We start from the raw sequence: 13,270 nt of genomic DNA on the forward strand, positions 1-13,270 counted from the left end.
CACGCCTCATCCACCCTTCCCACAGTGATACAGGATGCTGCCACCAGATTCTTTCCTACGACCCGATCTTCACGGGTAGGAGATGGGAAGATGCCTCAAAACCCCTGGTTTGATGATGAGTGCAGAGAGATGCGAGCCCACCTCACATGGGAGCGAGCCTTGGGTCAGTTGACGTCACATGAGGCACACAAGATCTTTCAATGGTTGACACGCCGCAAGTGACGAGCCTTCCTCACACATAGGATGGATGAGATCATCAAATCATTTCGTGGGGGAGACCCAACCACTGGGTGGGGATTCCTCTTTGAGGGGAAGCCACCCATCTCCATCACTGATCCGGGCGTGTGGCACACTTATGCATGCTCCCTATATGATGTTCAGAGGAAGACACTGCTAGACATATCCTCTATGCCCAGGCCCACCACTTGTCATCTATTCACTACGCAATGTGTGGGTTGCACTTCCGGCTCCACAACCGGAAAGCACAGGATCATGAGGGCCTTCGAACAAAGCACTTCGCACATGGGCAAGAGATCCTAGCACCAATCCTTGCACATACGTTTAACCTTGCAGTTTGTCATGGCTTCCCACCAACATGGAGCACCACTACTATCGTACCGATACACAAAGTAGGAGACTTCATGGACACCGGGAACTATCGCACCCTCATGATTGGCCACACACTGGCCAAGATCTATGGACCGGTACTAGAGAGAGAGATCAACAGTCATACAGAGGCATGGGGGCAGCGAGCACTAGGGCAGGTAGGATTCAGGAGGCAACACTCTACTCTAGACCACATTTTCACTCAGAGGGCTATCATTGAGGAGGCGAGGTCCAGACATAAGAGAGTCTACACATGCTTCGTAGATTTTCGAAAGGCTTTTGACACTGTTCCACAATCCCGCATGATCAGGAGACTACAGGAGATGTTGATTTGGGGTGTGATGAGCTTATATGAGTCAACCAGAGGCAGGATCCATGGTCTATCGGATTGGGTCGAGAGCAGGGCTGCCCTCTCTCACCGACTCTCTTTGGACTCTACATTGAAGAGATCACATCTTTCATAGATCGCCTAGGTGGTGAGGGCTCATTACTAGGGGATCTCCTCATACAGATATTGTTACATGCTGATGATATAGTCCTTATATCCTCTTCAGCGGAGGGGCTGCAGAGAGATTTGGAGGCATTAGAGGTGTTTTGCAGAGAGAGATCTGACGGTTTACCTTGGGAAAACTAAGGTTATGATCTTCAACACCTCACGAGTAGTTACTAATCGACTTAGTTTCACCTATCGTGATGAGCCAATGGAGATAGTGCAGTCATACACATATTTGGGAGCAGTCTTCACACAACCCATCTTCATGATGAAACATGTAGCCCAAGCACGGCTCACACGATGTAGTGCTTTGGCTAAACTAGAGCGGCAGTGTTTCCAGGCACACTTCCAAGATCCACCGACGAAGGGCTGGCTTTTCGACACACTAGTGCAGCCGATTGTCATGTATGTGGCACCTTTCTGAGGGTGCGATCTTCCGATGATAGACTAGAGGAGCTTCGAGCGGCTATAGGTGACGATGGGATCCAGGATGATCCGATGTAAGCCCTCAGTTCTACATGAGATAGTACAGGCATAGTTTGCCGCCACGACACCTCTCCAGGTTGATGCCATCTTTCAAACAATGACTTTCATCCACAGAGTCTGGGACTTACCCCATTGGAGACTTTCGAGATTGGCCCTAGAGTCATCCAAACGACTTGCAGATAGCAGGGCAGACACATGGTATGCACACATATCTACATGGCTTGCCAGGCACAGTATCCAGATGGACATGCTTCCCCCCTTTTAGTACAGCATGGATGCACCTCCTAAGTCGATCCCGCGAGATGAGATCAACTGTATCACATACAGTTAGACCTCCTCCAGCTTCACATATCCCGGACTTGAGGGGAAGACCAGGAGCTCCCCACCAAGACCCAATTTTATCGTCGCGACCACTTTTTGAGAGTATAAGAGGAGGGATTCATCATCAAACCCAGTATCTCAAGGATAGAGGAGTCTCCCATGCACTGAGGATTGCCATTGGTCAGATGGGGGTTTCATCCCACTAGCTGAGGATCGAGGCAGGGAGAGCAACGATTTACCCAGAGAGCAGCGGGTCTGCACGCTATGTACGCTAGGGGCGGTTAAGATAGAGGAGCATTTTCTTTGTGTTTGCCCTTGCCCTACTACGAGATTCGGGGACGCTACCGCTATCTCTACTTAGAGGGGTGGGTTTGGTCCTTTGTCATGACTGATCCATTTCCATGACTAGGCATGTATCGGACTTTATCTGATAGAGATGCGGTGACACAGGGAGACGCTTCTACGACAGATCAGAGAGCAGCAGGGGGTGGTTAGACCACTACAGGACATAGAGGGTGACCGGGCACAGCGACGCGTCACATACTTCTATACATTTGAGTAAGCCCTAGGACACAGTGGAGTGGAGGAGGAGGAGCTAGCCGATGTGAGAGCAGTCTAGATGAGCAGCCGGCACAATACCATCAAGAGAGGGGGGCAGAGGCCACATGTGTGACAGAGAGCCCCTAGCTTACACTCTATTGAGGTCCGACCTATCACAGCTTTCCTCAAGGGAGACTGACAGAGATGAGGGGTCACCCTAAACATAGCCCAGAGAGTCCAGAGAGCAAAGAGACCGTGTCCCCCACCGCAGCACGAGATAGCTCGATAGATGTAGATACAAGACATCTTTGCAGCCCACTAGAGAGCCATCACTGTACCAGACTTTGGTTTCGTCCCAACGCCTAGATAGATTGATTGATATGGCCCATTCTACAGTTGTAGTTGACCTTTTTTTTAAATGATTATGATTCTGTTAGCATAGATTAGTACTCAGCAAGGGTCCTAGCATACCCTTTGCTTCAGCCCACTGAGGCTTGTATGAGTTTGCTTTTCTGTGTACTTTGTCCCATAGGCCCGTGAGGCCTCCCGTGGACATTAATCTCTCTCTCTCTCTCTCTCTCTCTCTCTCTCTCTCTCTCTCTCTCTCTTTCTCTCCCCCCCCCTCTCTCTCTCTCTCCCCCTCTCTCTCCCTCTCCCCCCCCCCCCTCTCTCTCTCTCTCTCTCTCTCTCTCTATATATATATATATATGTTGTGTGCGTACCTGGAGGTTCGCTTAAATAAAGGTTCCCATCCTACAAAATTGCAACCATTATAATGTGTGAGAAAAAAGTCCACAAGCATCGGAGTGCACAACGTAGCAACATAACCACCACACTCAAAAACAATTGAGCATGGAGAAGCATTAAAACTTTAAGCTTGTGGCACGTGTGTGTAATTCGTAAATTTTTTTTGTATCAAAAAGCATTTCAACTTGAACCTTGTGCCGTGTAGACATTAGAATCATCGGCCGTATAAACATCCGGTTTTTGTGTCAAAACCCAAAAAGATGTGGATTCGCTTAGCAAAAGTCCTTAAACCTTATCACTTCTACATTGTAATCATATATTGCTTACCTTTTGGACATTATGCTTGTGTGTCACATCTTAACCATTTCACAATTTCAACTTTCAATGTAATAGACATATATATAGCCACGATAACATAAGAGCCATTTGAAGACAGAGAGAAGGTTGAGAGAATGAGTATGTGCATTGGCGCCATATGGGCCCAAGTAAGTGTAATAAAAGAGAGAGGCTGATACAAGGAATAGGGTTGGCCCTCCCTTCAAAAGGTGACATGTATAAAAGTCCAAGTGGTTGGCTTTGGTCTTCATTGTTGTATGCAACCTTTGAGAAATACAAGCTTTCTTCTTGCTCATGTGTGGAGATTGAGATTTGCTTGCTCTCCTTGTTTGCCTTTGGTGTTTGCCATGACCCCCCTTCACCTTCTTCTCCTTCTCCATCCCCTTCCGTTCTTCCCTCCCCCTCCCCTCTTTCTTTCTCACCCCCTTCTTCTCGGTGGATCTGTAATGACTCATAGCAACATGCAGGAAACATAGACTCATGAGAAGCATCGCTCTACAAAGAAGTAAAGGCATGATAGGTAGAGGCAACCAAGTGCAAATCAACAAAACAACCCATAACATAGCATTCATTGATGTGGAAAAGCTTTGACATGGTCAAATGCAATAGAGAAAAGCCATGAGTAGGCATTTGTGAAAGACTCAGAGGCACCACAGCTGATAATCTCCATGCCTCCACAAAGTTCATTATCTCTAAGTCATGGTCGCTGCCATTAAGCTCCACATCCTCAACATCATCTTCCTTTCTCCATAGTCTTCACAACCTAAGCCATGTCCACAATCTTCACAACCTAGATCATGTGTAGATAGCACGCAAGATGACACACAACAAAATTGGCACATCACCTTGTCTTGCCATGTTAACAAGACTACTCTCCGTTTGACTAACTGATATAAGCTCATCACACCCAAATCATGTCTCATGGGATCTGCATCTCCTAGAGTCTCCTTATCACATGTGTATCGTGGGACAATGTCAAAGGCCTTTTAAAAGTCTACAAAGCAAGCATAGACTTCTTGGGGTCTTGATCTTGCCTCCTCCACGATGGACCATAGGGTGAAGGTGTGGTCAAGCATGGAATGTGAGTACAGCTTTTATATAGAGTATAGACACACATATGAACACCAATGCATATGGGATAACTCCCAAAGTGACATGCCGCATCCATAGGACACACTAGACTAGAACTCACACTAGAACACACCAAACTGACTCATCTTGACTCCATTTACTAACACCCCCCCATGGAGGAAAGGTGAGTGACTACTGGAACGGAACCAAGAACATGACAATGACGGTCATCGAACTGTGCAATGACGATCTAGAACTAGACATGGCTCCCATGCTAACTCAAAGGAAAGTAAGCATGGCTCAGAGGCTACTAAGCATGGTATAGACTTAGAGGCTCACCTAGCATGGCTCAGAGGCTCATCATGCATGGATGCATGACCAACTAAGAGGTCTAGGAGACCAATACACCAACATCCTGGAACTCACATGCCAAGCCTAATAAATAGACCTATTAAAGCCAATACATGGCTCCCATAGTACATTTGTCTCTTGGCTCCAGGGACTAATGAGGGACATGGACCCACACATGACAAATATAAAATCAATACATCATTTTAGGAGAACTATCCAAGGCTGAGAATCTTTACTCAAACATTCCTTTTAGAGGCACTACTCAAGGTAGAGAACCTTTATTGACCACAATCATAGGAAATAAAAATATGTTTATTTCATTTTATACATAGCAAGGACAGAGAACCCATAAAGAGTGCACATCTTGATCCGAAGAAGATGTCGGTGAAGAATATGGCGAGAATGTTCCGAATGATATGTTTATGTCGACCATGGGAGCAGCTACAAGGAGCAATCACATGATGACTCTCAAAATGTCGAGATGTGAGTCACCAAGATCGAAGTAGAGCCTCAAATTTGAGCAATTATGCCAAGGAGGCAAAATGTCCAAATGAATGTACCAATGAGATTACATCAATTTTGGGAAATCCCCAAAAAATTTACATGTCAGAGGCTTCAATTATGCCTAAGGACTGCAAAATTTAAAAAAGCCCTAAATTCTAAAAATTAGGGTTTTTGTCAAAGATTAGGGTTTTTAAAATTTTAGGGCTTTAAAAAAATTATTGTAGGAAAGTGTCCTAGGAACACTCAAGAGACCTTTGATCATGAAAGTCCCCAAAAATACTAAGTATCCAACCTGGAATTTCAAAACTCGGCTTTTAGGTTAAAAACACAGTTTTGACTGTTTTTCTCATATTTCAGCATTGGATTTGCAGTTTAGAGTGTTGTCCAGGAGCAATAATAGAGGTAGGCGACTGTAGAGGTAAAGGCGACATCTGGAAAATGACCTCAACCAAACCCTAAATCGTCCAAAACAGTGTGGCCGTTGGTAGAGAGGCCACGAACTTGCTGAAAAAGGTGTCTAGAGTGAAGTTTTCGTGATGAAGAGCTCCAAGACAAGCAGCTTCACCAATGGGAGTAGCTCCCCCAAGCTTGAATTTGTCGAAGAAGAGCAGCTCATGGAGAGGCTAAGGGTGAGAAAAGAACAAGATGGGGAGAAAGGAGTGGAAGGGAGCTCAATCGTGGAGGAGAGGATGGCTTTCATTTGCGGGCTTCCCTCATCCTCTAGATTGAGCATGGAGAAGGGAAAGGTAGGAAAGGAGGCTCTGATACCACATGAAGGTGCATGGTGGAGAGGGAGAGAGAAAGAGAGGGTAGGGTAGGGAGAGAGATCATGATACTCAAAGAGAGACATAATGAAATGGAAATGAAATAGCAAGGGTGATGAACAAAATTAAAATACTTACATGCCTACCAAAGAGCTTGTAGGCTTGACACTTGATTGATTTGACACTAGACAAGTACAGCTCTTATATAGAGCACACTCACACACACATATGAACACCAATGCATATGGGATAGCTGCCAAAGTGACACATGGCATCCATAGGACACACTAGACTAGAACTCACACTAGAACACACCAAACTGAGTCATCTTGACTCCATTTTCTAACGTATTGATTTTTTGTAGCTATATAATTTGGTTGTGTTTGGGTCGTTACTAATGTAGAATCATTTCTTGTTGCTTTGGCATCTTCCATTCTACTATTAAATTTAATTTACTTCTAGTGTCATATTGTCATTGAAGCTTTGTTTTTTGGACTTGGTCTTTGAATCTTGATTGCTAGATTTGTGCGTTAAGGCTACTTTGTAGTCATTTGAGTGGGTGTTGTAGATGCATTGTAGATAATCAAAGTCTTGGAGGCCTTGCTTTGAAACTTGTAGGTCAAAGTGTTTAGGTGACTATTGGTTCTTTGTAGATGCACTAGGTGGTCTAGGCATATGGCTAGGAGGCTAAGGCATGAATTTAGATCATTCTTCTTTACTTCCCTCCGTGTACAAGATGGTTATTCAAGGGACCCTTTGACCATCCTTGCTTGCTACGAAGTTGTAAGGTGAGAAAGAGTGTACTCATTGTCAAAGCTACATTCATCTCCCCTTAATATCTGAGATCTAGTGCCCCTCATGTTCCCATGTCTCTAGTGCCAGCAATATAGGTATGAGAGTCTTTCATTGTAAAATGTAAATGTAAGTCAACCCCTAAGTGTGACTAAAAGGCTAAGGTTGGAAGTTGAACGAAAGTCCCGCCAAAGATTTCAGTTCAAAATGCTCCCTTCTCAACAATTGCCGTTTAGAGGTGGGAATTTAGAGCAAGCTCCAATTCAATTGGGGAATATGATCTGAGAACCGATTACAAATTCAATTGGCGAACTAGCAATATGATCTGAGAACTGCATTCGGCAAAGCCAACCCGAGAGACAGAGAGAGGAACAAGATTGTTTGGAGGTCAATTTTGTGTGTGGGTGTCTCTGAGAGAGAGACAGAGAGAGAGAGAGAGAGAGAGAGAGAGAGGGGGGGGGGGGGGGCGGAGGAACAAGATTGTTTGGAGGGCAATTGTCGCAGAGAGAGAGAGAGAGAGAGAGAGAGAGAGAGAGAGAGAGAGAGAAGCGGGGGGGGAGCGGAGGAACAAGATTGTTTGGAGGGCAATTGTCAGAGAGAGAGAGAGAGAGAGAGAGAGAGAGAGAGAGGGGGGGGCGGAGGAATTGGAGGGCAATTGTCTTGAAGCAAGCTGTATCTTGTCCGATCATGGCGACAGCAGGCCTACTCACGCCAACCACCATCAGAAGAAACCCCCCAAGGAAAGCCAAGATGTCTTCCTCTGAGAAAGATTTTACGAAAGGTCCTCTTACTGAGTGCAAATCCGTCGTCAAACGAGCAAGAGCTCTCAACTACTCGCTGTCAGCTGCAAAACACAACAGTAGAAAATTCGAAGAGGAAGAAATCCCTTCTGTTCCCTGTGAGTCCGAGTTGCCAGATAATTTTGGTTTGCCGGGCGATAAACCTGTCAACCTGGAGGTTGCTTTTGATACACAGAAATCTGCAACCTTGGATAGTCTTAACGATGACATCCCCGCAAAGCAGAATAAGACAAGCTTCACTGAGAAACTACATCTTTTCCTCCGCATTCGACCTGCCCGAATCGAGAGGTCTCTCAAACATGCGAGGAAGACGGACGACCACTCTAAGACTCTCAAATTGGCCGAAGCTAGGCGAGGACAGGCAGCAATGGCTACGTCAGCCGTAGACGCTTCAATTGGGCCTGCTGTATGTCTTTGCACGCAGGGTTCTACCCGTGTTACTCTCGTAGCTCCTACATCATATGCAGGGCCTCGAAAGTCCAAAGAAGAAGTATTTGATGGGTTCTCTCAAGTTTTCGGTCCAGAATCTTCTCAGGTTACGGCCTTTTCATGCAAGAAACTTAGCCAAATTAGACAACAGGCTGGATCAGTGACACAAAATTAATATGTACTTTCCTGTAGGAAGACGTGTTCGGTGCAATTCTTGTTCCTCGACTAAGGGACTTGCTCAAAGGAGAAAGCTCGCTGGTAGTTGCAATGGGGCCTACTAGTGCTGGTAAAACTTACACTATGCTGGGAAATCCAAAAGACCTTGGCTTACTTCCACGAAGCTTGAGATTTTTGCTCGATGCAGATGGGTCCAGGTCAAGAAACCTCCTCTTAGCTACCATTTTTATCATGCTTAAAAAAAAAGAAATCATGCGTTCTTGTGTATGTGAGATATATATGTGTATATGTATACATATACACATATGTATGTATATGTATATGTACATATACATATACATATACATATGTACATATATGTACATGTATATGTATCTGTATCAACAACATATAGAGATACATATACATATATATGTATATGTATCTCTATATGTTGTTGATACAGATACATATACATGTACATATAGAGATACATATACATATATATGTATATGTATCTCTACATGTACATATACATATACATATATGTATATGTACATGTATATGTATGTATATGTATCTCTATATGTTGTTGATACAGATACATATACATGTACATGTACATATACATATATGTATATGTACATGTACATATACATGTGCATATACATATATGTATATGTACATGTACATATACATGTATCTGTATCAACAACATATAGAGATACATATACATATATATGTATATGTATCTCTATATGTTGTTGATACAGATACATATACATGTACATATACATATACATATACATATATACATATGTATATGTATATATGTATGTATATGTACATATACATATGTATATGTATATGTATACATATACATATGTATATATATATACATACATACATATATATATGTATGTATGTATATATATATATGTATATATGTATATACATACATACATATGTATATATGTATATATACATATACATACATATATGTATATATACATGTATATACATATGTATATATATATATATACATATACATATACACATGTATATATGTATATATAGAGAGAGAGTCTATTAATGTCCATGGGAGACCAACAGGTCTATGGGACAGCAAAAGAACCAGCTAGTACATTTCCTTCTAGGGAGGGCACATGGCAGCTCCCGAGGATTGAAGAAAAGCAACCCGTTATTTAGAGTAGCTACATATAGTCTGAAAGACATAATCTTGCTTCGTTGAAGCACCTATGCTTGGATCATAATATTGGCTTCGTTGATGTTTTTTGCAGGAAAATTATTCTCTCTATGTTTGAAATATATTCAGAGCAAGGAAGCCGGAGTGAAAAGATATTAGACTTGTTGCAAGATGGAATAGAGCTTAGCTTGCAGCAATCAAAATTGAAGGGTTTGCGCAAGGTAAAATGAAGGCAACTCTATAATTGTTTGCTGCAGTTACAGAACCGTAGTAGACTGTATCAAGTTAATACTAAAATTGAATTACACGTACAAAAAAAACAACAATGGAAAACATTTGAGATTGAAGCTCAGATAACAGAAATCGACTGTGCCACGTCAGTTATTCACACCACGCTTGGTTGAATATGTTTTTTGTTCATGTGCCTGCTTGAACTCTGGATATCTACACTATATACAAGGATACAGGCTATTGCATCTACAATTAAAGAAGCAGATGCCATTATTTTCAATGGTTTACAAAGGAGGACCACTGCCAGTACGGCAGCAAATGATCAATCCAGGTAATATGGTTTAGAAGCTAGTATTGGTTGATTTTGATCCACATGAAAAAGACTAAAGATGGTTTACAAACTAGTATTGGTTCATTTTGATTTGCATGGAAAAGACTAAAGATGGTTTACGAACTACTATTGATGCGCAGCCTTTCTTAGTGTCAGTGCAATTTTTTTAAACTTTTGTCTGTGCAATGCATTTCACCATTTTCAGTGATCGTTAGTGTTTATAGATTTCACGACTTCTTTCTGTTTTTTTCCCCTTTTTTCATGAAAACAACTTCTATGAAGAAAGCCCCAAGAGATGTGCCCAAGGCAAGCGTACACCATGTGTGGCATGAGAGAGTGTCAAGCCCTACTCAACAGATTGCCTGGCAAAGATCCAGGGCTAAGGCTGAAAGTGCCACCTCAAACTTGTGATGGCAACCGAGGAGCCTGTCCAGTCCTCGAGGAAAAGAGTCATCTTGGCAGAAGCAGCCCTTGACAAAATGACCATCAAAGTGTGTACAGTCTTTCCAAATATTGGCTACAGTGTGAGAAGGGTGGACCTTGGAACCATCAAGTGCCTTTGTGCATTTGGAGCTCTAGATATGCCAGGCTGAAATGCTTGCTATAATCTCTCAGCATGTGTCCACTGAGGCATGTATAGGTCTATAATGAGAGGAGGGGACAACATCCAGAGAGCATAACTCAACCAAATAACCTCGTACTGCAAATTGTCCAAGAGGAGAGGAACATGGAGTCACACACCAAATATATAAGAGAAAATACATCATTTTAAGAGGACAATGCAAGGCAGAGGACCTTTATTGATGCTCCAAACATTCAGAGGCACATACGTCTTCTGAATTCCCGGGTCTCCAACACTTGGACTATCATGACACTCGAAAAGAATTTAGTGCCTACTGTCATAATTATCCCCTACACATAATAGTTAGCCATCTTCAATACTATAGGCTCTCACTTGATTCCTTTATCACCAAGGAGTGGTGTGTCACCGTTTCCATGTGAGTCCTCAACGAGAGCTCCTCCATTTGTTGGATCCCTCCTCATAGTTGCTTTCCATATTTTAGAAAAGTGAGGGTAAATTCACCTTTTCCTTTTAAGGACTTATTTTGGAATTGAGTAAAACTCAATTTGTTACCATTGGCTTTCGGCTTAGGAAACTCTGCTACTACCAACTTTTAAATTTCCCATTCCGATATGTCAATTGGATATCAAACTTCTTGTATTATTTCAGCCCACCTAGCTTTTCTTCCTTTAAATTTTGGCCAATTGCTAATCCATTTGATACTTTCTTGATGAAAAATGATCTCAAACTTGGCACCATACAAATAGTGCCTCGATTTCTCTAAAGCATAAAGTATAGCATATAACTCCTTCTCATATGTCTAGTAATTCTGTTGAGCTCGGTCTAACTTTTTGCTTTCAAAAGCCATTGGTTGACCCTTTTGTAAAAGTATTGCCCTAGAAACAAAATTACTGGCATTTGTTTCAACCACAAAATGGGATCCACTACCTTTAAGGTAGGAGCCGATGCCGATGCTATAGTTACTCTTAACTTTTCAAACTCTTCTTTTGAGGTTTATCCCATGAAATACTTCCCTTCTCCTTAAGTTGATCCATCATCGGAATATCAATTTTAGCATAGTCTTGGATGAATCTAGTCCTCTAGGTTCATAGGATGTGGCCATTCCAATATGGCCCTTACCTTCTCAAGATCCATACGAATCTCTTCTTGGTTTATAATATGTACCAAGTACCTTGCTTCTTTTACACTTGGATTCTTTAGCAGGAAAGTTATCTCTAAGCAACTAGAACACTTTCTCAAATGTCCCATTTTTTTCTTCGTTTTAGTATAGATAAGGATATCATCATATTTTCCTAAATATGGCCTCAAGACATTGTTCATAATTGTCATAAAGTTGCTTGAGCATTTTTAAAGCCAAATGGCATTATTTTAAGTTGATAATGCCCATATCTAGTACAAAATGATGTCTTAGGGACATCCTCTTTTCTAGTTCGCACTTAGTGATATCTCAATCTTGAATCAAATTAGTAAAATATTTAGCCTCTTGTAATTGATCAAAGAGCTCGTTGATGCGAGGTACAGGATACTTATTTCTTATTGTGATTTTATGTAGAGGTCGGTAATCCATGCTTCTTCTTTACCAATAACCTAATCCACATTCCCCAAATCCATAGTTTCCTCATGTGTTTCCTCTCCAACAATGGCCTTTCCCTTTCTTGTCCTTTCCTCACTCTCGATGGATATTCTTTCTCTCTGGACTTGTCATTATAAAAACGAGGATTTTCTAAAAACTATAAAGCAAAAAGCTTTATCGAAGAGAGAACAATGCAATATCTGCTAGTGCCCAAACTTGAGAAGGCTCCCATCCAAGCGGAACAAGAAATAGGCATATCATCCGTCTCAATCCAATCCACTGGAATGGTTGCATTGATTTGCTGAATCCTCCTTGCACTTCCTATGAGATGACTCACTACTTGCATTCTACGGTCCTCCGGAAGCTTTTTGAAAGCTTTTCAGGATTTTATAGAGGAGGCAAGGCCTCTCTCCCATCTCGACCACTACATATAGGTGAATGGCCTAGCGGTCTCCCATGCTCATCGAGTATGCTGTCATTTCACATGATCGGCTGTCTATCTCTTCTAGAGAAATTGGGGGAATTCTATGAAGAGTATTTTTGAAGCTGCTCCAAGATTTCGGAATGGCAGCCATACGAGGAGAGGAAGGAGACCCGAGGGGGGCTGAAGTATTAATCCACCTGGTGCTATCCTCCCAGTCTCCGCCTGAAGAAGGGATACATGCCTGAATGCTTCGAATAAAGAAATCCTTCCAAGGCTCTTGCCTAGGCAAAAGTCCCCTTACTATGATATTGAGACCTCCTTTTGTGGGAAGGATATCAATGTCTCCCAAGCCACCTCGGCCACAATATTTGCGGTGCCATCTACCCATTCCACAAAAAATTCCTTATAAGGCTCTTGAGTTGAGTAATGCAATCCCTAGAGCTGCACCAACAAGAGAAAATATGCCATGCCGTGGCCAACAAAACTTGGTTAACAACCACCATCTTGGAAGCCAGGTCCAATTTG

At 42.5% G+C, this 13,270-nt stretch overlaps 1 protein-coding gene across 1 annotated transcript in view; it reads left to right on the forward strand.

Annotated features, from left to right (window-relative positions):
* The first annotated feature begins 7,692 nt into the window (after positions 1–7,692).
* The window catches only part of LOC147891206 (ATP binding microtubule motor family protein), a 118,867-nt gene continuing 113,289 nt past the window's right edge, over positions 7,693–13,270 (forward strand). The window contains exons 1-4 of the mRNA XM_087389717.1: positions 7,693–8,346; positions 8,433–8,614; positions 9,698–9,824; positions 10,071–10,165. Coding sequence (XP_087245843.1) covers positions 7,699–8,346; positions 8,433–8,614; positions 9,698–9,824; positions 10,071–10,165 — 1,052 coding nt within the window. The 5' untranslated portion in view covers positions 7,693–7,698. The remainder of the gene's footprint in view (positions 8,347–8,432; positions 8,615–9,697; positions 9,825–10,070; positions 10,166–13,270) is intronic.

The sequence above is a fragment of the Dipteris shenzhenensis genome, chromosome 18 (genome assembly GCF_047967505.1).
Source record: "Dipteris shenzhenensis isolate YYH24624 ecotype China chromosome 18, Dip_SZ_1.0, whole genome shotgun sequence".
Classification (NCBI taxonomy): domain Eukaryota; kingdom Viridiplantae; phylum Streptophyta; class Polypodiopsida; order Gleicheniales; family Dipteridaceae; genus Dipteris; species Dipteris shenzhenensis.